Source organism: Periplaneta americana, chromosome 7, assembly GCF_040183065.1.
Source record: "Periplaneta americana isolate PAMFEO1 chromosome 7, P.americana_PAMFEO1_priV1, whole genome shotgun sequence".
Taxonomy (NCBI): domain Eukaryota; kingdom Metazoa; phylum Arthropoda; class Insecta; order Blattodea; family Blattidae; genus Periplaneta; species Periplaneta americana.
This window is the reverse complement of record NC_091123.1, coordinates 80,902,337-80,928,136: the sequence shown is the minus strand read 5'-3', so window position 1 is coordinate 80,928,136 and position 25,800 is coordinate 80,902,337. Positions and strand designations below refer to the sequence as shown.

Genomic DNA, 25,800 nt, shown 5'->3' with positions numbered 1-25,800 from the left:
CTATACCTAGTGAAGTGATTTGTTTGTATTTTACGCCAGTATCTAATCGTGGAAGGAGGTAGCAAGCGGTGTTTCCGGTTCTCATCCGTTAATCCAAAGGTATAGCCAGGTTAATATTAGAAATGTTAGTAAAAATAAAATGATGTCGCTGTACAAATAAAAAGGAACTAATGAATATAGACTATGTTTCTATCATTTTTTACCACACTACTGATTTTTCAACTCCTCCCACTATTACGTTACGAGCCACCGGCATAGCTCTGTCGGCTAAGGCGTTTGCCTGCCGATCCGGAGTTGCTCTTGGGTGCAGGTTCGATTCTCGCTTGGACTGATTACCTGGTTGGGTTTTTTCCGAGGTTTTCCCCAATCATAAGGTAAATGACAGGTAATCTATGGCGAATTTTCGGCCTCATCTCGCCAAATATATCATTATCACCAATTCCATCGACGCTAAATAATCTCGTAGTTGATACAGCGTCGTTAAACAACCAAGTAAATAAATAAATTACGTTATATGGTTGATGGAATGCTTGTCTGTTAACTGACAAGTGTGCATTTTTCCTCTAATTTGTCTGGATTGTGTGTACAGTTGTATACATTTTGATGAGTTTAATAATAATAATAATAATAATAATAATATATAATTTATTTCCAAGAAATAGTCTGCTATCTTCGATGTGGTGTGTTCCCTGAGAGATTATGTTGCTACTTCGCTTGAAGATAAAATCAAGAGATTATTATTTTCCATCGATTTTGAACGTGCCTTCCACAACGTGAATCATAATTTCATGTTCCAGTTATGGGTTCAGTGACACTTTTATCTCCTATATCAAATGTCTTTATAGTGGAATTAATAGTCAGATTCATATCAATGGTTTTCTTTTACAAACAATCAGTACCACTATATCTATTAGACAATGTTGTCTTCTTTCTATGTTATTGTTTACTTTAGTACTAAATCCACTTATATGTAAATTGCATAATTCTATTACTGGTATTTCCCTCAGGGAGCAGAAGTTAGTGGTGGTTGCGTATGCTGAGGTCAGCGTTTTGCTTTCAAATGAAAAGGATGTTGCAGAACTTAAAACTATATTGAATGAATTCAGTTACATTTCAGGGCTACGTATCAACGAGCAAAAATCCAAGATTATTCCGATAGGACAGCGGCAAGTGCTTCCGCAGATACCTCCACTGCAAACAGTGACTACCATCAAAATTCTTGGGATTATATTTTCGGCTTCTATAGGAGAGATGATACATATCAATTGGAAGGGAATTGTTCAAAAGATTAAAGTAACAGCGCAAGACATATTGTCGTGATTTGTGTTTATATCGACGAAGCTGGGCTGTACAGACGTATATACTGTCCAAGTGTTGGTATCTAGCCCAAGTGTTATTAACAAATGCTTATGCGCGACAAATTAACTGTGCAATATCGTGGTATATTTGGGAAGGTTGTGTGTTTCGGGTGCCTATATCAACATTAACCTGTAGGCCATCACAAGGTGGTATTGGCTTAATATAATGTCATAGACAAATGTCTTGCGTTATTCCTAAGCAGAAGGAAAAGGATTCAACTTTCTAATGCTTGTTACTCAGCGGCATGGCTGATCATTTACATCGGATCTTCGAAATCTACTTGATCTTCATGTAATTCCAAAGTCGCTACAATATCTTCAAGTTTATTTGCTGAAATGGTGTTACATGGACTCACTAGGTGCATACCCGAACACGAGACTCGTACAGTTAGTGTACCAGAATCTTAAAGGAAGGTCTCCTCCACTACAAATGCGTATACAACGAGTCGTCCCTACCAATGGGAATTATGATCGTCTCTGGCGTAACATCAGCTCCCCTGCTCTGTCCTTTAATGTCCGCTCCACCTGGTTTAAGGCAGTACATGATGTGGTGGCCACGCGCACTCGCCGTTTTTCTATCAGGTTGAGTCCAACGGAAGTTTGCCTCTTGTGTCAACAACAAGACACTATTCTGCACCGCATCTCAACATGTTCTTCAGTTATTGACATTTTGAAGCCGCCACGAATTATGTATGGAACTTAGGTTTAATCAACTGTTCAACCAAGAAGTTCATTCGTTCCGATTTTCAAATTTCATCCCGTCCTAGACTAAACGCCATCTTGTGGCTTTTAGGTAATACGATTTATTTTGTGCTGTAAAATCATGGAGCTGTAGACAGAGCTGTATCAGGACCTCCTATATTACCGGACCTGACACTGTAAGCGGAAGTAAACAAACATGGTGGACAATAGAGTGGTTAACGCAACTGTGAAAGTATACGTACTTCATGTGAATGTTTATTGTGTTTCTTGTATCATTTGCCTTTAGTGTAATCGTTGAAAGGTTTATAAGTTAGTATATAATAATAGAATTGTGGTATTATAATTAATATAAATTGCTTTCATAGAAAACAAAGCTTGAAAGCGTTATGTTGTTAACCTTAAAATATCTCGCACGTGTAGTGTCCCAGGTTGCAAATCGAATTACGACAAAGAAAGTCCGTTTGTACATGTATTTTTGTTTCCAAAAGATAAAGATTTAAGGGATAAGTGGACAAGAAGCATTCATCGTGAACATTTTACCCCAACAAACAACACGGTAGTAAGGAAACTAGCAGTGAAGTGTAGCTAGGTATTGGCCAACTTTTTTATTAATAATTTCTGCAAGGTCCAAAATGAAAAGCAGGCATTGAAAGACAAAAATAAAACCCACCGAAAGTGTTCCAAGTTCAAAAAATAAGCTGATGTGCTCTCCAAGCCGTGAATTCTTCATCGTTTTTAGTTTTACAGCCTATCTAATCCCTTGTGTATGTATAAGTGGATATTACAGTGATAAGCTGTAGTGAATAGTGTAATTTCATTCTGAATCAACATCAGTGGATACAGTGAGAAATTACAGTGCTGTGCTCTCCAAGCCGTGAATTCTTCATCGTTTTTAGTTTACAGCCTATCTATTCCCTTGTGTATGTATAAGTGGATATTACAGTGATAAGCTGTAGTGAATAGTGTAATTTCATTCTGAATCAACATCAGTGGATATAGTGAGAAATTACAGTGCTGTGCTCTCCAAGCCGTGAATTCTTCATCGTTTTTAATTTACAGCCTATCTAATCCCTTGTGTATGTATAAGTGGATATTACAGTGATAAGCTGTAGTGAATAGTGTAATTTCATTCTGAATCAACATCAGTGGATACAGTGAGAAATTACAGTGCTGTGCTCTCCAAGCCGTGAATTCTTCATCGTTTTTAGTTTACAGCCTATCTATTCCCTTGTTTATGTATAAGTGGATATTACAGTGATAAGCTATAGTGAATAGTGTCATTTCATTCTGAATCAACATCAGTGGATATAGTGAGAAACCTCAGTGAATAGTGTCATTTCATTCTGAATCAACATCAGTGGATATAGTGAGAAACTACAGTGAATAGTGTCATTTCATTCTGAATCAGCATCAGTGGAGACAGTGGATAGTGCCATTTCATTCTAAATCAACATCAATGGGCACAGTGTTAAACTGTACGTAGTGAATAGCTAGTTTTATTTTCAACCAATATCAGTGAATACAGTGACAAAGTTTAGTGACTAGGAAGACAGGACTCCATATTATATAATTTCCAGTTGCTGATGAAATCTATTTGTATAATCCATGTAAGATTTCCTAAATCCTAAAGTAGCAGCTATTCAGTATTGTCTTACTGTCTTCTATTTCCTCACAAATCTGAATTTTACAGACGTTAATTGGGCAATTGCCAATATTCATATATAAAAACATATAGGCCTAGGCCTAATATAATAACATATTGAAGCTTTTAATCAGTTGTTTTCTTTTATTATCTTTTATTATTGGTGTATATGTAGGCATATTTTTATGTTACTGAGTGTACTATGTTCATTTATGTAGGTAAGGAACTTTATTATTTATTGTTTCATTGAGAATTTTGTTAAAATAATCTCATCGATGCCGTATTTATTTCAACTCATTACAATCTACGAAATCCCTCTTCCGGCCGCCATCTTGGATGCCAGTGTCAGGTCCGGTAATATAGGAGGTCCTGGCTGTATATTTGGATTTTCTCAAACGGACACGGTGGAAGACGCGGCAGCACAGCCAACACAAGATTATGTTTGGCAGTTTCATTGACATTATAGATCAGTGATTTGTAATAGTAATAACGATTCATAGATCACAGGGAAAGTGTTAAACTTATGCATTAATTTAGGTTATTGCTGTATTCATTCATATTTTATGTTAATTGTGAGAACGGTATAATTAAAAAAACGTTGCTGTTAAAAAAATATATTACCTTAAAACATAAGCATCTACCGTGACTTGAGAATTAGCGCCATTTAGTGAATATTTGCAAGATGTTCACTTACGGAAGGAATTATTATTATGTTTATGTTGCCGTCCCTTTGCTTTATGTCTTTCAAATTGTTAAAAGATGAGTAATGTAGGATTTCAGTTGATATTAATTATGCCAGCCCTGTCAGATTCTTTATGTAGATGGAAAAACATCTGATGGAGATTCCAGATATTAGACTCTTTTTCGTGACATGCACACTCAGAATTCGTTCCCACGAAATGTACTAATTGTCCCTACTGATTCTTCTTTATATTGTGATCGAGCAGTTATGTATTCCCCATCGTCCGGACAGGCTTTTATCATAAATAAAGAAAGCAACGAAGAAAAAAACGCCAAGTGTCACATGGAGTTCCTGCCACCGACCAAGTTCGAAGCCACCATAGCTCAGACTATAGCTCTCCTCCCCGGTCCGTTTACAGTGGACTTTTAAACCACTGACCAAGTTCGAAGCCATAGCCCAGAACTATGATATCTATGATATAGCTCTCCTCCCCGGTTCATTTACAGTGGAGTACTATCCACGCACCAGACATCCTGGCTGAAATATAACATGTAACAATTCGTTTATATAGTAATGTTAGACTACCGTACTATTCGCAAGAGGTAAAAATTGTACAAATGTTGCAAATTTTGTATTATATATACACTATATTTCTTTCATACGGTTACGTAGCTTTTATTTTTCTATATCAAATGAGATTGATTTAACTACGATGTCAACCCATACAATTTGGTGGCAGAAACTGCATTTATAACAATTCTTTTATATAGTAATGTTAAGCTACGCGTACTATGGCGCAAGAGGTAAAAATTATATACATGTTGCAAATTTTGTATTTTATATACAGTATATTTCTTTCATACGGTTACGTAGCTTATATTTTTCTATATTAAATGAGATTGATTTAACTACGATCTAACCCATACCATTTGGTGGCAGAAACTGCACTTTGTGTCCCAAGTCAAACGATTTGACTGCCTCCGTGGTCAGCATGCTGGCTTCCAGATCAGAAGGTCCCGAGTTCGATTCCCGGGCTTGGCTGTCGGTGAATTTTTCTTGAAGAAGAAAAATCCCCTGGGTGTCTAGAGTCTGGAAATTTGTATGAATGTGTGATTATGAGTGTGCCGGGTTAATATTAATTAACCAATCATCACAAATATAAAAATACATCAGGACTGTCGCTGGGCAGTAACCTGAACACACGTTTCAGCGTCACATTGTTGACAAGTAACTCCATCTGTTAGCACAACCATAAAGCATCTAATATATGCTATAGAATTACCAACAACGAAAAAAAAAAAAGTCAAACGATGTGATACTGCGCATTCGCAAGACACATAAGTGAACCTGCATGCCATAAATAGTATTAGTAAGCAACTTACTTACTTACTGGCTTTTAAGGAACCCGGAGGTTCATTGCCGCCCTCACATAAGCCCGCCATTGGTCCCTATCCTGAGCAAGATTAATCCAGTCTCTATCATCATATCCTACCTCCCTCAAATCCATTTTAATATTATCTTTCCACCTACGTCTCGGTCTCCCCAAAGATCTTTTTCCCTCCGGCCTCCCAACTAACACTCTATATGCATTTCTGAATTCACCCATACGTGCTACATGCCCTGCCCATCTCAAACGTCAGGATTTAATGTTCCTAATTATGTCGGGTGAAGAATACAATGCGTGCAGTTCTGTATTCTCCTGTAACTTCATCCCTCTTAGCCCCAAATATTTTCCTAAGCACCTTATTCTCAACACCCTTAACCTATGTTAACCTATGAGTAATCTTAAACAAATACTATGTATACGTCTCCCTGACCTTAATCGCGTAGCATTTTGTACGACGGGAGAGCCCCTACCTGCTGAGCTCCTTTGTTCCGGTGGGTTGTTTTTATTAAAAACTGACATGATATTTAAGTCAACATACTGAAATTTTCACAGTGGAATCAATATACCCTAAAGAATTAAACACATGTTTTTTCGTCTGTAAAAATGAATTACAGTTTGTGTTTTATATATTTTTTAATTATTTTACGGCGGGTAAATATTAAAAAAATTACACACATATATATCTTTTTTTTTTTTCATTTTTAGAGCGTTTATAAATTAGGCTCTCCTTTTTCGAATTACTTTGAAATCACTTTTCCATCTTCTTTTACGTAGTAATAAAACTTCGGAGAAACTGCACCTAGTGTCCCGCATTCTTTATTATTTGGACGTCTGTAACCATTGGTTGCCCAATGCTAGGTTTTACTTCCAGGGAGAAATTTCCAGCTTGAAATCGAGTAACCATTTTTACACGCCCGATTCGTCATTGCAGCTTCTCCAAAAATAGCACAGATTTTCCGTTGGATTTATGAGGCGGTTTTACCCTTGCGATAATAAAATAGCTTAAGATTCCGAAAATGTTCCTTTTAGTCTTTCTTGTTAATTTTTAAACATTCGCAATTCCACACTGCTGCATTCAACGTTAGTTATAAACACGTACTGACGTATCGAATAGCGAATAGCGGGTCTGGTTGTTGAACTCTATGTCGCAGGGGTGTTTCGGCGGCTATGATAACTTCGCTGTACAGGGGGTAGAGTGTTTTCAGGCGTAATATACGAAACTTGCGATAAAAGAGAACGAACTTATAAGCAGGGAAAGGAAATTCATGCCCTAAAAACCTGAAGAATATGTATGCATTTATACCGTGAAAATAGATAAATATGCTACAAAATATGCATCATCAGCCTGAGATTATTTTAACAGAATAATAAGGTATAGGCAACTTACGTTTAGTCTATGGATTTGAAGTGCTTGCCTCATTGCTGAATGCGCCATTTATGCTGTTACATTTCACAACTAAACAGTGACGTATTTTTTCTGTTGTCGTTTTTCGCCTCTTGTCTCTCAGCATAGCTTTGTAGCGCGAAGAACTTCGTTCTATGTCACAAGAAGTAAGGAGCTATTCTATAGAAATTTTGTTGTTTTTTGGGATGTTTTTCTTTCGAGAATGTCTTGAATTTCTTTAAGTTGATAATATCCAGGGTTTTTGGGAAGAATATTTGCTGTTTTCTCGTTCACTTTATCTCGTACATTTCCTGGAACTGATGTTAAACTGGATATTGTTTCATCGAAATATGTTAAAGACTGCAGTAAAAGAATACCAATTGCTAACTTGAGAGGCTCCCTATGAGGGCGTCATCGTTACGTTCAAAATTCATAAACATAAATTGGTCGTGTTTACGAGGTTACACACTTTTAAAAATAAGGGAAAGACAAATAAACATATATAATATGCAGTTTTCCTGCATAAATGTTAAAATATGATGCTTTTATAAATAAAGGCAAAATATGTACTTTTATGCACAATAAAAGTAATATCATTGTATTCAGAAATTTGTGATTCATGTAGATAATCTTTCAGCATATTCACACAACGATAGAGAACAAAATATGCAAATTTATGAACTTCTTTTCCCTACTTATAAGACAACTCAGTACGTTTAAAATAGCCTGAGGTGCACAGTACCGGGAATGCATGAGTGTATAAACATGAAAATCTACCGCTTAGTGCCGGGGAGAGCTTTCTCCTAAACTGAAGGTAATATCAAACTGAAGATACTATCTGACGAACCTCTTAAACCGACAAAACCATTCACAAAAGATCGTAAATCTTTTATTAAAAACATAAAATATACACAAAGTAGAAATAAATATCTATACCGGCAGGTACCTGTAAGGGGTCGAGGAGTTACCTTAAAATTTCCTAAATAATAAATTACGCCTTTGTCCGGAGACTTTAAAGCATTTCACTCCTACATTCTCGCAATTTCCTATCTTGTTTGCAAGAGAGTATGCACGGGATGGGGATGCCATCTGGAAACGTGCATTTGGCATCGACATCCCTCTTCTATTTGTGCGTGTTTACAAAAAATTTTTGTTGGTCAAATCAAACATGAGGACACAACCATGGCAGTTTTTGTAATATACTCTTGTCATCCATGTGAAACTCTCTTGGCCTGTTTGTAACACATGAAAGGTCAAATACTATGACAGTAGATATTACAGCAATAGTTCAAGCAGTGCCTGCTTCTGGAATTCTGCTGTCCTGTCTCGCCCTGCCTGTGTGAGTGAAATCTCAATGCCAAGAAGTAACATAAAGACATGTTCTCACTATGCAAGTTAATCCACTTCTGGCTGATATGTACATCTTACTTGACGATATGTGTCACAGGAAGAACAATTGTCTGTATGCAACTAAAGTCTGTCTAGTGTAATATGTAGCTAGTCGGCGATGTATGCAATGGAAGGGGAAAGGAACTGGCCACCCTACCCCATTATCTCCTAGCCTAGTTGCCTCATAAGTGTTGTCTTCTTGTTATCACTTGTGAGGTTCAGACCTGTCTTCGGACAATTGACTAAACAACAACATATACAGGGTTGTTTCCGATCTCGGATAAGGAATTTGAAAGACGTCATGTGCGTCAAAAATCACACTGACAGCTGAAAAAATTATGGTTTATTTAACGACGCCTGCAACTGCAGAGGTTATATCAGCGTCGCCGGTGTGCCGGAATTTTATCCCACAGGAATTCTTTCATATGCCAGTAAATCTACTGACATGAGCCTGTCGCATTTAAACACACTTAAATGCTATTGACCTTGGTCGGGATCGAACCTGCAACCTCGAGCCAGGGCAAGAAGAAGGGTAAGGCAAAGAGAAGAAGGTGAAGACAAGGAGATGAAAAGGAAGGCAAGGAGATGAAGAGGAAGGCAAGGAGATTAAGAGAAAGACAAGGAGATGAAGAGGAAGGCAAGGAGAAGGGCAAGACAAGAAGAAGAAGAAGGTGAAGGCAAGGAGAAGAAGGCAATGGAAAGAGAAGAAGGTAAAAGCAAGGAGAAAGACAAGACAAAGATAAGAATGTGAAGGCGAGGCGAACAATCGAAATAGGATAACAAGGGTGTGGAAAGGATAACAAGAGGGATGTACATGAAACAGCAAGTAGTAGGCAAGGAGAAGAAGGCAAAGAGAAGAAGAGGACAGCAAGGAGGAGACGGGAAATGCAAAGAAAAAAATTGGAAGGCAAGGAGGAAACGGGATGGAAGGAGACCGAGGGAAGGACATGGAGAACAAGTGGGAAGCAAGAAGTGGAATGTTTAATGTATGAAGCTTTAGAAAGAAGCCATCGATTTGATTTTCAATTGCCGTCTTTAAATTGTATACTGTTACTTTTGAGGTTAAATTTTGTCTCTGTTGAAAATGAAATAAATACTAGGAATTAATAGAATGGATAAATTTAAACAATATTATATTCCAAATGCGGAACACCTCGCAAAAAGAGAGCTATAAATATATGTAGAGCACATTAAAATGCTCTATGCGAAAAAAAAAATAGAAATCACAACTGAAGTGTCACTGAGCTGTACAAATACGTCTTTATATTCTGCGATTAAAGTAGGTTCCGGATCTACTCATGAAATTGAATGAAGTTTCGTATATTTTATATGCAAGTTATTTTGCCGTAGCATTTCATTTAAATCCTATATTTATCCAAAGATGTGTGTTCCCTGCATGCACGTGGAAGGAATTTTACGTAGTAAGGCCTAAGTTTTTGTATTTTATATACTATTTTGTTATATATTTTTATTTTAAAAGTATTATTCCATTGTATTAATTTTCAAATACATTATAGGGCTATTGCTCATGTAAAGACAGAATAAAGTCTAATGAAGTAAGAAACTATAAAATAAAGGAAGATGGTGGATTTCAACTCAATACACGTTCTTGCTACAAATCTAAATCACATTTTATTAAACCATGCGGATCCGTCGTTAGCTTAAAGAGGATTACAGTACCTGGAGAAGTCTCTTCATTAAATTCATTCACTGTCTCCCTTCCTCCAGAAGTATGTTATCGTCTGTAGAAGTCTACGTACGAACGGATTTAGCTGTGCTTTTCAAGACTGTGGTTATTCATTCTTTGAGTAAGTGCACATTATCCAGTCATTATTCCCTGTATTTGTAAATAAATATTTATTTTTATTATAACTGACTTTACTAGTAAGACAATTTTTTACATCTCAGTTGGATTGCTGGCAAGCCGTTGGTGATTCCTTCTTTGTTAGCATTTTTTTTTTCTCTTAGACAGGTTGTTTTAGTTACGGCAAAGTACAAAAATACTGGGCAAAATACAATATGATACAGTAACAATACGACAGATCAGAGAAGAATGTGAGATAAAAGAAATACGAAAATGGTTATTAATAACAAGGAATTATTGTAATGGTAATGCACCAAGAATGGGTAGCCGTCTTGGTAGTTCAATTGACAAATCGATTCCGAGGGTTTTTCTTGGTGTTCTCCCGTTTTTCCCTCGTCATTCCTACAATACTCTTCAGAATTTCATTCTCATTATCACCTCCGTTACCAGAAACTTAATAAAATTAGGCGACAGTTTTTTTTCTGGAACTGTAGGCTACCTATTAAACAAATAGAATTCTAACAGTTTTACTTATTCATTGGAGAAGGCATTTAATATGTATCTTGTCTAAAATGCATGGTTATTTGTCGCAGTTCAACAAGTGGTATTTCGGTTTAGAGACAGATATGCAAACCACAAAAGAATGACTAAAAATTGTATTTCTTCAACTTGGTGCCATTTGTTATTGCGCTTTCCTGGAATCTGCTGTTGGTTCTAGAATTTTCAGGAAAGTGCACAAGAAAAGATCATGGAAATTAAATAGATTATGATAACGAGAATCATATTAAAGAATTTGGTATCGTTAACATAATTCATTCGTTCATTCATTCATTCATTCATTCATTCATTCAGTGTTCTGCCCAAGAGCAAACCCAGCTTTCTCTAATCTTTTCTGTTTTTTGCCTTTCTCTTAGTCTCCTCATATGATACATATATCTTAATGTCGTCTATCATCTGATATCTTCTTCTGCCTCGATCTCTTCTCCCATTTCTTCCAGTGCGTCCTTCAGTAGGCAGTTTCTTCTCAGCCAGTGACCCAACCAATTCCTATTCCTCTTCCTGATCATTCTTTCTTTACCCACTCTTTCCAACACAGCTTCATTTCTTATTCTGGCTGTCCACTTCCCACGGTCCATTTTTTTTTCATATCTACATTTCAGATGCTTCTATTCGTTTCTCTTCACTTCGTCGTAATGTCCATGTTTCTGCCTCATACAATGTCACACTTCATACACAGCACTTCACTAGCCTCTTCCTTAGTTCTTTTTTCCAGAGGTCCGCAGAATATGCTTCTTTTTCTAGTAAAAGCTTCTTTTGCCATTGCTATTCTCCTTTTGATTTTCTGGCAGCAGCTCATGTTACTGCTTATAGTGCACCACAAGTACTTGAAGCTGTCCACTTACTCTACTGCCTCACTTAGAATTCGCAAGTTAGCCTTAGCCTACCTTCTGTAGTTTGCTTCCTATGACCGCGGTCTTCATCTTATTTGCTGTTATAATAATAATAATAATTATTATTATTATTATTATTATTATTATTATTATTATTATCATCGTCATTATTATCATTACTATTAAAATTTATGGAAGTCATCTCATAGTTCAGTCGGCTGAGGCGTTTGATCCGGAGTTGTGCGCGGTCGTGGATTTGATTATCGCTTGGACTGATTATCTGGTTGGTTTTTTTGCTAGGTTTTTCCCCCAACAGTAAGCGAATGTCAGGTAATCTATCTCGAATCCTCGGCCTCTTCTCGCCAAATACTATCTCGCTATCACCAATTCCATCACTGAGTAGTTGATACAGCGTCTTAAATAACTAACTAAAAAAGTTATCGATAGATTTCAGGTGCAGGATTGGACAAACCTATGTTCTAATACGCTACCCAACGGACTTGTGTGCTACTGCAGAATTAAATTTTGACAAGAGATATTACTATTATCTGTGCCGTTCAGAGCAGAAGTGATGTAAGTCAAAAATGGGTAATGAGAGTTAAAGTAAACATTCTGTAAAATACAGCGCAAAGTAGCAATTAATTTTCAATTTATTTAAACTATTAGTAGTCAGTGGATAGCACGAAGGACATATTACTACTTTGCGCTGTATTTTACAGAATTTTTATTTTAAACCTCATTACCCAATTTTGACTTACACCACTTCTGCTCTGAACGGCTCATCTGTGCATTTCGAACTGGCGGATCAAGGTCACGTACAAAAGTACAAACCACGCACGACTCAATGAACTGAAAACTGTGAACTGAGGCACTAGTAATTCTGTCCGTCTCAGCTGATTTTAGTTGAGGAGAATGATCCGGGACTGGGGTAAGCACGTGTGGCAAATTAATCCATTTCTTGACCTTGAGCCGCCAGTTCGAAATGCACAGATTATAATTAAGTTTACCTGAAAGGCTTTGATTCTAGGGATATCTACAAGCCCCTCCCATCCTTACTGCCTTTCTGCTAAGGATTTAGTGATTTTAAATAATTATGGTGTCCCGCGTCGTGGCGCCATGGTCGAAGCCATGGCCTGGGCGCTATTAGCTCTATTGAATCATTGCAGACCACCCCTTAATTCCCAACTCCACCTTTCCAGGCTGAGACAGTTATGTTTGGTGCGGTAGTACGGACAGAAAGGTTAGTGACGGATTGTATCAGGCTTTTACGAACTTTCAGCTCTCGCTGGTCATCTAAAATCCACCACTGATGCATAGAGTCTTACTCTGCGTTTTTTTATAAGGCGGTGTAAGTGAAAAAGACATGGGCGGGGGTTCTGCGTCCCTTTCACTTTCCCTCGTATGCCCAGGGCTTGTCTAAGGCATCATATTTAGGACTCGCGTTACGAAATGCGCGCTGGTTCAAGTTCTCTTAGAGGAAGAAATTTTCTCATGAAATTTCGGCCAGTGTAAGGGACCGGTTCCTATCCAGCATAGTAATGCATTTGGAGAGCTACGATAGGTAGCGAAATCCGATTACGACAATCAGTTATAATGGCTGGGCGGATCATTGTGCTAACCACACGATAACTCCGTTCTGGTTGGATGATCGTTCATCTCTGCGGAAACATGTGGACGTGAGGCCAGCAGTCGGCTGGTCGGCTGGTCGGCCCTGGCTCCTAATGGACTGTTTCGTCGCGGATTTATTATTAAATAGCGATGGTCGTCGAGCAGAATTTCAGGACTCTAACCTCAGATCCAATATGTTAATCACTAGGTCACCAAGGAAAACTCGATGAAAATGATGCTGATAATAATGGATGCACCGTCAGCCGAACGCTGGTCTCGGTTCTCCACGCTGGAAACACGGCTCCAAATCCCGGTGGATCCAAAAATGTGCAAACTATGTTAGGAGGTAGGTTTTGGCAAGGTATTCATGTTTTCGCTACCGGCATTCCACAATATTGCTCTACAATCATAATCATGATTGGTGCGCTGTAGACCACTTCCCATTGTGCACCAGGGATAACAGTCTGCAACAAAATGTTTATAAGTACGGCGTGTTTTTCCTATAGGAGGACACTGGAGTTTATCACATCAAAGTCAAATATCCGTCATTGAGAATTTGGGATAAAAGTCTGATAATAGGGATGACTAATGATATCAGGGATTGGGCCCTTTGTTTGAACATCCACAAGAACTGGAACTACCAGGTCATTGATTAAGACATTGTAGGACAAACAAAGAAAAGGATGTGTCCTGTTTCTATGAAGATACGTTAAGTTGTTCGTACAATTGATAAATTTAATCATCTATGTTCTTGAATTATTGAGTCGAACTCCTCGATAACGTTCACTATAATGATCAGTAGAGAGACTTGAAGCCTGCCACTTTAATCCAGGCATATAGAATATTTACCGTTCATCGATTCAGCAGTTTGTAACGGAAGATAAACAATGTGCATAAACACGGTTGTCTGCATATTCTATTGTAAACTGTTCCTCCGGGATGATACTGGTTCTACTTCGGAGCACCATTACATGCGGACCTAATTACTATATGCTAGAAGTGTTCCATGTATTTTGCAGTACATCAGCAAGCAGTCCGATGAAATCGACCCTTCCGACAAATTACATTTTAGTCTTTTTGGAATGAAAACGCCGAAGGCTTGACATGTTACATATTGATTGTGTGCATTGGTGAGTTTTGGCATTGATATTTGGTTCACTGGGCAAAACCCCATTACAAAACCACCTACATCATCCGAACAATCATCTTGTTTTCAGGACAGGGAACTCTAACGTGTGTATGTTAAATGTATCGAGAATTTTTATACCACTGACATATACGTTATCGTATTTTTAGGGTCTTTCAAAACGACGTGACAGAACCACCACGGTAGTATTTCCATGAAGTGAGTTAGCGCAACGATTGGTATCGACGTAAAATAATCCAGAATAAAATATCGATATTTGATAAATATACATGCCATTGGCGTTTGGTATATTGCTGCCGGCAGACAGTTAAATACATTTCAGATCTATATCATTGTATTAGTAAATAAGTCAATGAAATCATGGTCCTCTCATGAAAAATTCAAGATGATATACAGGGTGATTCATGAGAAGCTACTCCACAAATTGTTACAGATCACACGACTTCAAGCAACTTTATTCTTTACAGTCAATTTTGAATCATAATGTACAGTCTTAAAGAGTTTACAAGAATGACGTGATTTATAGCAATTCTTGCGATAAGTGCGTAAGAAAAATGTAATTTTGTAGTTAAAAATTTAAAGAAATTTCTGTACGAAGCTGTTATGGAATTAATAACACATTTTTAGCTTCAGAATACTAGCCAATTAAAGAAATTGTACTTGTCAATAGTTCATTATCTAATTTTACTGTAATATTCTTTTACCCTTAAAACTAAAGAAGAAAGGTATTTTTTTAACAACTTCAAATTAGCCTAAATCTGAAAATATTAAGAACAGGACTCATATTTATACGATTTTTTTGTTCAAAATATCTTCGGGAATATGCTTCGTCGGCTGGTCGGCCGTGTCTGTGGCGACGCTGTAAAGTATGACGCAAATGTGGTTTTTTTACATTTGTCTTTCTTTCCGTTTGTATATGAGGCGATTTCATTTCAACTATTAATTGGATTTTGTTAATATCCGATATCTACGACTTAATTTATGTGGAAATGATGAGATAGAATATGTTCTTAGTAAAATAATTAATTATTTGAAGTCAAACACACAACAGCGATTTGCTCCAAATCAAAGCCAGTGATGTGTTTCGTCATATCTGTGTAGAATAAATACACGAGTGAAAGGGAATAGTTCGTACTAAAGGAAAACACCCGTTTTGTGATAAATTACTGGCTACATCGTTATTTCCATTCCTGGTTGTATTTCAAGTCTGCCTTCTATTTCTTCGAGTACAAAACACCACACGCAGAGTTACCTTCCTTGCACGATAAAAGGGTCGATTTAAAGTATATCTTCTATAATATATATTTTTTTACTTGGTTATTTAACGACGCTGTATCAACTACGAGGTTATTTAGCGTCGATGAGATTGGTGATAGCGAGATATTTGGCGATATGAGGCCGAGGATTCGCCAGAGATTATCTGACATTTGCCTTACAGTTCGGGAAAAATCTCGGAAAAAACACAACCATATAATCGGCCCGAGTGGGAATCAAACCCGCACCTGAGCGCAACTCCGGATCGGCAGGCAAACGCCTCACCGACTGAGCTACGCAGGTGGCTTGTCTTCTATATCTTCAAGCACAAAACACAACATGAAGGGCTGCATACCTTGCGCAATACAAGGTTCGCTGTTTAAAGGGTTAGCGGTCATTAGTTTTAAGATACCTAGAATTGCAATTTCTTAGTTTTGTTATATCCCTTCTTATGTAGTACTGATTGTTATTTGGGAAGAAAGGAAAAGTTTAGAACGTGTTCATAAATTACAATTTTCATGTAGAAAAATATTATTCGGAATTAATGCAATACATGTGTAGCTATTTTATGTGAACTATTTGTAAAAACTATAGTAATAAAAGTAACATACGTGTACAACTTATAAGAAGTCAGATATCTTGGAATTGGAATCATTCAGAGTTGAAAGAATGCATGTTTTGTATCTTGATTCGGTGCATTTATATACGCTTTTTGAAATATAGTTCAAGAAAATTATCTATTGAAACGTAGACATATCACTTGCAGCACGAAAAGAGACGTGAATTATTGTGAAGTCCATAAAATGTATATTGAAAAATGTGTCATATTCGTAACAATGATTTTTTTATTATAACGGCAAATGAAATAAAAAATAATTTTAAGTAAGAAGTAGAAGTAGTAAGATTTAGGAACTAAACGTTGAGAATGTCACCGAGTATACTAGGGTGGATGCGATGTCCGTTGAGAGAGTTTTTTAGGCCTGCTTCACAAGTCTCCGAAATCTGACTATAAGTAAACAAGGACTGCAACATGAAGCCGAATCTTGTAAACTGCGAGCTAACGTGTAACTTACGATCAAGAATGTTAACGGTATCAAAAGAAAATGCAGACAATACATTGTTTACTGTATTAGCCATCACATACACGTTAAAGTGCAGTTTGCAAGATTTAGGCCTACTTTGACAACACATTGCAAAAAAAGTATAGGGAAATTTTGGAGTAATTTTAATCAGAACAAACTTAAAAAAGATTAGAATGGTATTTTTGCAATATAGCACACAAATATTTCTATGAGCACTTCTTGTTCTGATTTTATAATGACCAGGATTAGATTAACTTCTCAAAGTAATTAATAAACATATCTTTTTAAACGCTAAAGTTTTTGTTAGTAGTTTTAGATACTAATTTCTCTGGCATTAAGATGTTTGAAGACTCATTCTGACAAGCTGTTTCATTTTTCCCTAAATTTTACATAGAAAATACTTCAAGAGAGAAATCTTTATAGTCAATTTATAAATTACAACTTTTTTTTCTTCTTCCAAAAAAAATGCGTTATTTCTAAGCACGAAATATTAAAATACAATCTGTGTCATTTCAGATAAATTACTGATCCGTAGAGACTGAATATACAGGATATTCCAAAAGTGATGGTAAAAAATTTAGGGATGAGAACTAAACACAAAAACAAGCAGGAAGTTCTAGTAAACATGAATCCTCAAACCAACCGTTTACAAGATACGTTTTTATTTTTTTCTGGTTGGGGCCGCCAGTGAACCGAGCGTCCGGATACGGTAAAGTGGCAACATTAATGCTTCGTAAGTAGGCCTACGCCGTACTCTCCCCATTCCATTTCCTTCAGAGTATGAGACGATATATAAACAGATGATATAGTGAATGGATAAATAGAGGAGGACTTTTATCCAGATCAACGGATTTAAATCTTGGACTTTTGTGTATGGGGTTAGGCAAAAACCAAGTTTACACACCAGACATCATCGCACCTGAAGAATTGCAGCATCGGATTGTAGATGCCTTCCAGCAAATGAAGAATGACTAGCATTTTTTTATTTTTGCGTGGAAAACTAGAAAAATGCATTCAAATGCTTGGTCAGTATTTTGAAAACCTGCTATAAAACTCTTCAGTTAACATGTTTATAGTGTACTGTACTTTGTTTATCTGCAAATTTTGCTGTTGTTCAAATAGAAAGTTTTTTCTTTTTGTTTATGTTCAATCACATTGCTGTAGTTTTTAAGCCAAAATTATGAATTTTACTGTCTCGTGATTGATAAATTAAATAAAATTGCCACTGTTTTTATTGGAATTAATACTTCATATTTAGCGAGTCTCAACCAGCACTCGTAAAGGGTTAATTTGCGGACCCATGTTTACTGGAAAGTTTTTGTTTCTCATCGTTTTTACTTCTCGTCTATAAATTTTACCATCATTTTTGAACACTCTGTATAAAGCATCCATCCAAAAGTTTCTGAGAAATCGTGACAAAGATAATGTGTCGCTAAAACAATCGATGTGTTGAATATAAAAATGTGTATTTGTATAAAACAAACTCATGAAAAATATTTCTTTACGGTATGATAAAACTTCCCCTTACACGGAGAATGGTATTTTTGTTACAGGTCAAGTGATGCCGGTACAGTGAAAGGATTGCTGCTTCCGGTTCGGGAATGAGGTTGCTATTGGTAACTCTGTTACCTGTGATATTGTCGGCAGCTCCCGCGGTCGCGTCCATATATTACCAAGGTGAGTAGCTACGTAGTTCACCAATAGAATGTTCGTATTTGAGCACACTCTTCCGGAACCACACTATCAGATTCCATTTCACGTCTGCGAGGGGATGCCGGAAAATGTTTGACTTGCAAATACAATTTGAGCACTAACGGTCTTCGCTATAAAACAAACTGAAGGGACTGTGAATAGCAGGCTTTTAGCAGTCCCCAAGTCCCTGTTGGTTTTCTGGGTGGAGAAACATTATATATATTCAGTTCACATATTTTGGAAAAGAAAAGAGTTAACTTTATTTTCTCATCTCAGTGAAAATAAACAAAGTCAAAGAGCACTAATAATAAAAATCCTCCTTTCCACAATGCGACATATTAGAACAGGAGTGGGAAACTTGTATTGTAAACAGAGCAGTCAGCATGAGTATCTACGTACAATAGCAACTGTAGTGGGAGAAGCTAAGCTGTCTGAGAGTAGCTGTTTCCCGTCCCTGTATTAGACGATAAAAATCTCTTTCTTCCAACTCAAATTCTGAACCTTAACTACTATAAAATAAGCAGGATAACAAAATGTAATAAGATAGATATAATACAACATGTTCACAAAATAATGATGAGGTTTCAAACTATTGTATTTTCTGTATTTCTTAATTTATAAATTAGTGACAAGCTTCAATTGTAAGAATAATTGTCCAAATTTTGTGTACATCAGTCAATGTGCACACCTCTGGTCACTCGGCACATATCTAAGCGGTATCATATTCCTGCCATACGCGATTGAACACGTCTGGTGTAATAGTCTTCACAGCACGAGTGATCTGTCCCTGTAGATCCCTCACAGATCGAGGCATTTGCGGTACGTAAACTCTGTCTTTCACGTAACCCCACAAGAATAAATCACACTGTTGGAGGAGATGGTTGTTCGCATCTGTAGCGCGTAAAATCCAGCGCTGTGGTACTGTAGTAGAACACGATTGAGGTGGAGTCTCACATCTTCATGGAAATGAGTGGGAGCTCCATCCTGTAGGAAAATGTAGTCGTTATAATCACTATTAAATTGTGTAAAAAAAACATTGTTCTGACATAACCTGATACATGGTTTGAAATCCCACCACCATTGTTTATGAATACCGTGTAGTATAGTGTGTCCTTTAGAGATGAACAAAACTAATGCCGCTCTCGCTCGCTGTGTTCGTTGCATTTGTCTTTCGAGTCTCGTCTCGTAACTCTCGTGCACTTCGAGTCTCGCTCATCATTCTCGAAATAGCATTTGGTCGGCGTAGAAATATTTCGTAACTTTGAATAACATTCATAATAGAAATAAATAACATTAGAATTGTTTAATTGAGACAAAAAGACAAAACAAAACAGTATCATAGTTATCAAAATGTTTTGGTTCTATTATCAGATATTACCTAAGGTTATGTAAATAGAAAAAAAAATTCTCAAATGAATCTGCATTTCTGAGAAACATGAAACATAACGCTAAATAAAGCCTTAATATTGTTTTTACTTGAGATTGCACACTTTATCTCAAACATACGAAAAGAAAAATCCTAGCCATTTAATAAGGACCTAATAATTATATAAAGATTGGGGAACAGTTTATTATACACCGAAAGGTAAAGATGGTGTTTCAAATAGGCTATTTGATTGTTTATTCATATAACAGTTGCCAAAACAGCTAAAAGTTCAGTCTAGTCTGTGAGTATAAACAACTGTGACGATTCAAGGCTGCTTGACGTTCGAGACTCGACAATTTCTGAAGTCTTGAAATGCACACAAGCAGTCTTTACGTCAACGACGCGATGTAGTCAATCTTGTCGTGCGGGTTTTCGGCTTTGCGGGCGCTGTTAGTCTTGCTTTCTCGATCGTTGTTCAACTCTTAATGTCGTTTTACTAATAGTTGCTGCCAATTTCTAATTCAAAATAAATTGCATAGCATACTCGTATACAGGTTTTAATTGTAAATACACTTTTCTGTAATAGTCCATGAAGGAGCCTATGTATATTATCTGCATTTTATATTATCGTCCTGGATAAAGGTAAATCCAGTGAAGAGAATTATCTCAGGTGTTTCTTCGTAAAGTCGGCATGGGTAGCGTAGTCGGTATAGCGCTGGCTTCTGTGCTCGAGGTTGCGGATTCGATCCCAGCCCAGGTCGATGGCATTTAAGTGTCCTGTTGCTAGCGTCGTTAAATAAACCATAATTTAAATTTCTTCTTCGTAGATGTGTGCTTTCTTAGCTTCAAGAGTATTATACATGGTTTATAATATTCCACCACTATTATGAACCATAGTTGTCCCCTTCAGTGTATTGCCCAGAAGTCACGTGTCCACATCGTTCTTGTCAGTTGCATTTTTAAACGCATCAGCTTCTATAATTTGTAGAATTTCGGATATCACATCAAATTATACAAAGCACATTAGGTAATATATAGGATGAACCTTAAGTAAAATCATTAATTTTAGGGGTTATTCCTTATGATATTTCAAACAAAAAAGTTTAATACAATTTTGCTCGTTTTTGCTTGCTTTCCGAGATAAAAATTGTTTTATATAAAACGTTTCATAGCGTGATGAAAGAGAGATGGAACGGAGAAAAATTCTCTCCGGCGCCGGGATTTGAACCCGGGTTTTCAGCTCTACGTGCTGACGCTTTATCCACTAAGCCACGCCGGATACAATCCCGACGCCGTTTAGAATCGTCTCAGATTAAGCTCCATCTCTTGGGTTCCCTCTAGTGGCCGCCCTCTGCACTACGTCATAGATGTCTATGAACGCAGGACCGAAGTCCATACATGTGTTGAGGTGCACTCAGATGAGTGACTGTTTGGCCGGGATCCGACGGTATGGGCGCCGTCTTTAAATCACAAAGTGATTTATTACGCATATCATATATATTTTGATGTACCGAAGTACATATGATATTTCCACGCAGATATTCTGCGTCATCATGTGATGACGCAGAATATCTGCGTGGAAATATCATATGTACTTCGGTACATCAAAATATATATGTTTCATAGCGTGTTTTGGAAAAGCAATTGATTTCATTTCCAATATGCTGAGTCAATTTAAGAGAGCAGTGTATTAAGATAATGAATTATTGAAAGAATTTTAGTTCTGTCCTTTAAATATGCAGATTTTTGATCCGAAAAATGTAACATTTTAAAATTCCTTTTCAAAATGAAAACTTACATTTGTTCGGTTCAGATTTCTGCACATGTAAAGGATAAAACTAAAATTATGTCTTTCATTCATTGCCATAATACAGTGCTCTCTTAAATTGTCTGAGCATATTGGAAATTAAATAAATAGCTTTCCCAAAATACGCTATGAAATATTTCATATAATGAAAATTTTATCTCTAAAAGGTATCAAAAAGGAGCAAAATTGATGAAACTTTTTTTTAGTATCTCAAAGAATAACCCCTTGAAATTAATTACATTACTTACGGTTCATCCTGTAGGCTATAGTGTATTAAGGAATTCTATTTGTAGCTTGCAAAAAATGCCAAATAGGAATAAAGCTATGCACAAAACACATTCCAAAAACTACTTTTTAGTAACATATGCCGGAAACCTATATTTGCGTTGAAATCTCGAATTTTATTTTTATCATCACAATATTTTCTCTCTAAGCAGTGCAAACAGCGTTGTACGCCACTTGATTTATCAAATAAAGTGGGATTAATAATCCTGTTGACTCAGGAATTTCGTGCCTTTTACTGCAGTTTGTATTGTTTTAGCTGACGTACTCTGTTTGGATTAAGGATTTAATGCCTCTCACTATAATTGCGTCCTGACGTGGCATAGAAGATGATGCTTTGAGGTCCAACGTAGCCTAAGTTAATGCTAGGTTAAACTGCCACATGTATAACAGCAATTAATAATGACGACAATTCCAGACTGTGTTGTCTAGTGGCCACCATGCTTGCCAATGAATCTGAAGTTCATAGTACAGACCTTGAAGCGAATGCTAGATTTTTAAGAGACGGTAAAATAATTTCTGAGCTTGACTCCCTTCGGAAGGAAAGTAAAACAAGAGATCAGATACCGTAAGTTTACGACACAGAATAACGTTGACCATAGGATATCTTATGCGAAGTTTTACCGCTAGATGGCAGGAGCGTTCTATGCGGCGCAACGTGTTGTAGGGGTATGTTATGTCATATGCTCCAGCTGATTACGTTTTCTCGCTTGTTGATTTTCTGTGCGTGTCAGAATTATATTTACAATTATTTTGTATAACCTAGTATAAATTAATATAATTCATTATTTTCTTACCTCATAATTTAATTCAATTTACAATAAATAATAACGTAAACTTGTATAATGCTGAGCGATTCCCCGAGATGGGTGGGGAAATCTGCAGTATGCAGAATATAGATACGAATAAATTGAATGTTCGTGAATCTAAACGGGAACTCTGAGAACGAGGTGCACGAATAAAAAAATAGGAACTATGTCGAAGATGAGTATCATCTTTAATCATTAGTATTTAAGAACCGTACGCTAAAAACAGGATATGCAGCCACCAATGTGTTTTTTCATAGAGAAGGGACTATCGAGATTGAATTCCTTGTATTTTTTTCTGTAGTTGCAGAAAGATCAAATGCAATTTTTAATAGGATGATATAATATGATCGCAGTAGTATCATGACTAGTGCGTTTTGTAGGTTAAGGACATGCAGTTTTGAATACTACTATGTAGGATGATTTTCAAAATTTGAAGTTAAAACATGGTTTTAATAATTAGGGTACAGTACATTAAAAACATAATTCACGAAATGGATTTCACTACGAATCGTCCTGGATAATAAACATCCCAGTTTATCGAGAGTTTATTGCAGGCGTAAACTTCGGAGACTCCTACAACTACTGCATAATATAATCTAAGCTAACATAGCTCGCTGTCGAGGTTGCATATGTTTTTATTAATTTTTCTTTTTCCTCTTCCAAAATGAAACTGTAGTCAACAATTCCTTACTTGAAGTAGTTACTTTTATTTAATAGCTAGCACATTCAAGGCGCAATTTAATTACTTATATTCTTAAGGTTTAAAGCATATATTCAGAATATTTAGGGACCTGATTGAAGACAAAAAGCTTTCCCTGGTTTTTACAGATAGAAACATAACAAAAATTTGAATAATTTCAAGGGAAAAATTGTTCCGGGGCCGGGTATCGATCCCGGGACCTCTGGTTGAACGTACCAGCGCTCTACCACTGAGCTACCCGGGAACTCCACCCGAACAATTTTTCCCTTGAAATTATTCAAATCTGCTTTACAGGGAGCTTCACCTGAAAGACTAGATTTGCATAACAAAAATTTGCCATTTTTAGTTGTTTTTAAGAATATTTAATATACTAATACACTACGTACATCCTCAATGTTTATATACCGAAAAACAAATGCACACGCAAAGCGCATCCCTCAAACTACACGTGCGCTATCTGTTGGTGCTAGTTCAGGATATCCCTATTACTGGCCACCTGGACTAAAATCTTGATTAAAACGGAGGATGTCTCTACAGGACACAAAATAATGTTTCTGACGGATTAAACAGCCTTTTTTTTATGATTCAGCTGCATGCCCCATTACCGAAGTAACATTACATGCATTGATTACATCGCATATTTTCTTTTGTTTTACATTGTTATATACTGGTAATTACGACAGTTGCTAAGTACTTGAGTCGGTTAGAGTCATAACTCACTTGTACCAAAAATGAAACTTTTCACAAATGAGGGAAAACATATTTGTAACCCATGTTGAACCAGAAATCCAACCACCACCACACACATACACAACACATCTAATCACCCCACACAACACAAACATGCTGCATTCAGGACAATGGTACACAGATTACTCAACATACCCATGAACTAGCAACACTACAATGAAGAAGTGAATACAATCAACAAGAAAATGGTTACAACCCAAACATAATAGACAACGTCATAAGGAAGACAGAACAAAAACTTAACAAACACAAAACACAACACAAACACAAGAACACAAGAAATACATCACACTAACATACGAAAACAAAAACAAACAAGATCGCATCCTCATTCAGAAAACAGAAATACAACATACCATACAGAATAGAAAAGACACTACAAAGACATCTCAACACACAAACAAATAAATACAACCACACAGGCGTGTAGAAACTCACATGCAATAGTTGCGACAGTTTCTACATTGGACAGACAGGCAGATCATTCCAAACTCGATACAAAGAACACATTAAAGCAATAACCAGAGGACACAATACATCTACATATGCCGAACACATAACTAATGCTAACCACACATACAGTAACATAAATACAGACATGGAAATCCTACACATACAACCCAAAAACCAAAACCTCAACACACTAGAACAATATGAGATATACAGACACACTAAAACACACCCTGATAAAATTCTCAACACACAGATCAATTTCAGAACACACACATTATTTGACACCACATTTCAACACTTTTCAACAATCGAACGCACCCACACAACAGGCAGCGAAGTTCGAGATGACGCCGAGTTCTAGTAGGCTCTGAGTATGGTGTGAAGAAGCACCGAAACAGCTGTAAGCCGCAAATGCTTACACAATTAACACTAGTAAGATCGCTTTAATCAATGATTTACATATTTGTAATACTTGGAGCCCATTTTCTTCACAATAAAGGTTAATAAATGAAAGAGCAATGATTAAAACTACTATTCAGATTTGTAACCGTATTTACTTATACAGGAGTAAAAGTTATTTAACTTTAAATTATGGATCATACGAGTTTTGACAGTGACCTTTGGATCATGAGTGTTCTGAGAGTGCTCCGTTTGGAACATGTGAGTTTAGAAAGTGACCAGTTGGGATCATGTGGAATTTGACAGCAACAAATTAAAATATTACACAAGACCAGTGCCTTAAACATATTTTATGCTCGACCATGCCGAAATGTAGTAATTATACACCTAGTAGCAGTCCTTTAATGCATGTCATTAAAGTACACCTACTCATTAAAGTACAGGTGTTCACCCAATGACAACTCAGCTTACAGGTGTTCAGCCAATGACAAGTCAGCTTTGTACCGTTATAAAACTGAAAGTATCGATTATTCTCGGATATGCAATCGAAAGAGAATTAGCGAAAAGTCACGGAGGCTGGAAATCCAATACTGTCGCAGAAGGTTATGTTCTGTTACTATAATAATTAGCGTTAATTGTAAATAATATTCAAATAAATTCAATTTGTCATCTCGTTTTTCAATGTCGAATTCAATAATCAAGGCGTTTAACG

At 36.7% G+C, this 25,800-nt stretch overlaps 1 protein-coding gene across 1 annotated transcript in view; it reads left to right on the top strand.

The window, feature by feature from the left end:
* The window catches only part of LOC138703225 (uncharacterized), a 1,345,654-nt gene that overhangs the window by 998,803 nt on the left and 321,051 nt on the right, over nt 1-25,800 (top strand). The window contains exon 4 of the mRNA XM_069830937.1: nt 18,384-18,507. Coding sequence (XP_069687038.1) covers nt 18,432-18,507 — 76 coding nt within the window. The 5' untranslated portion in view covers nt 18,384-18,431. The remainder of the gene's footprint in view (nt 1-18,383; nt 18,508-25,800) is intronic.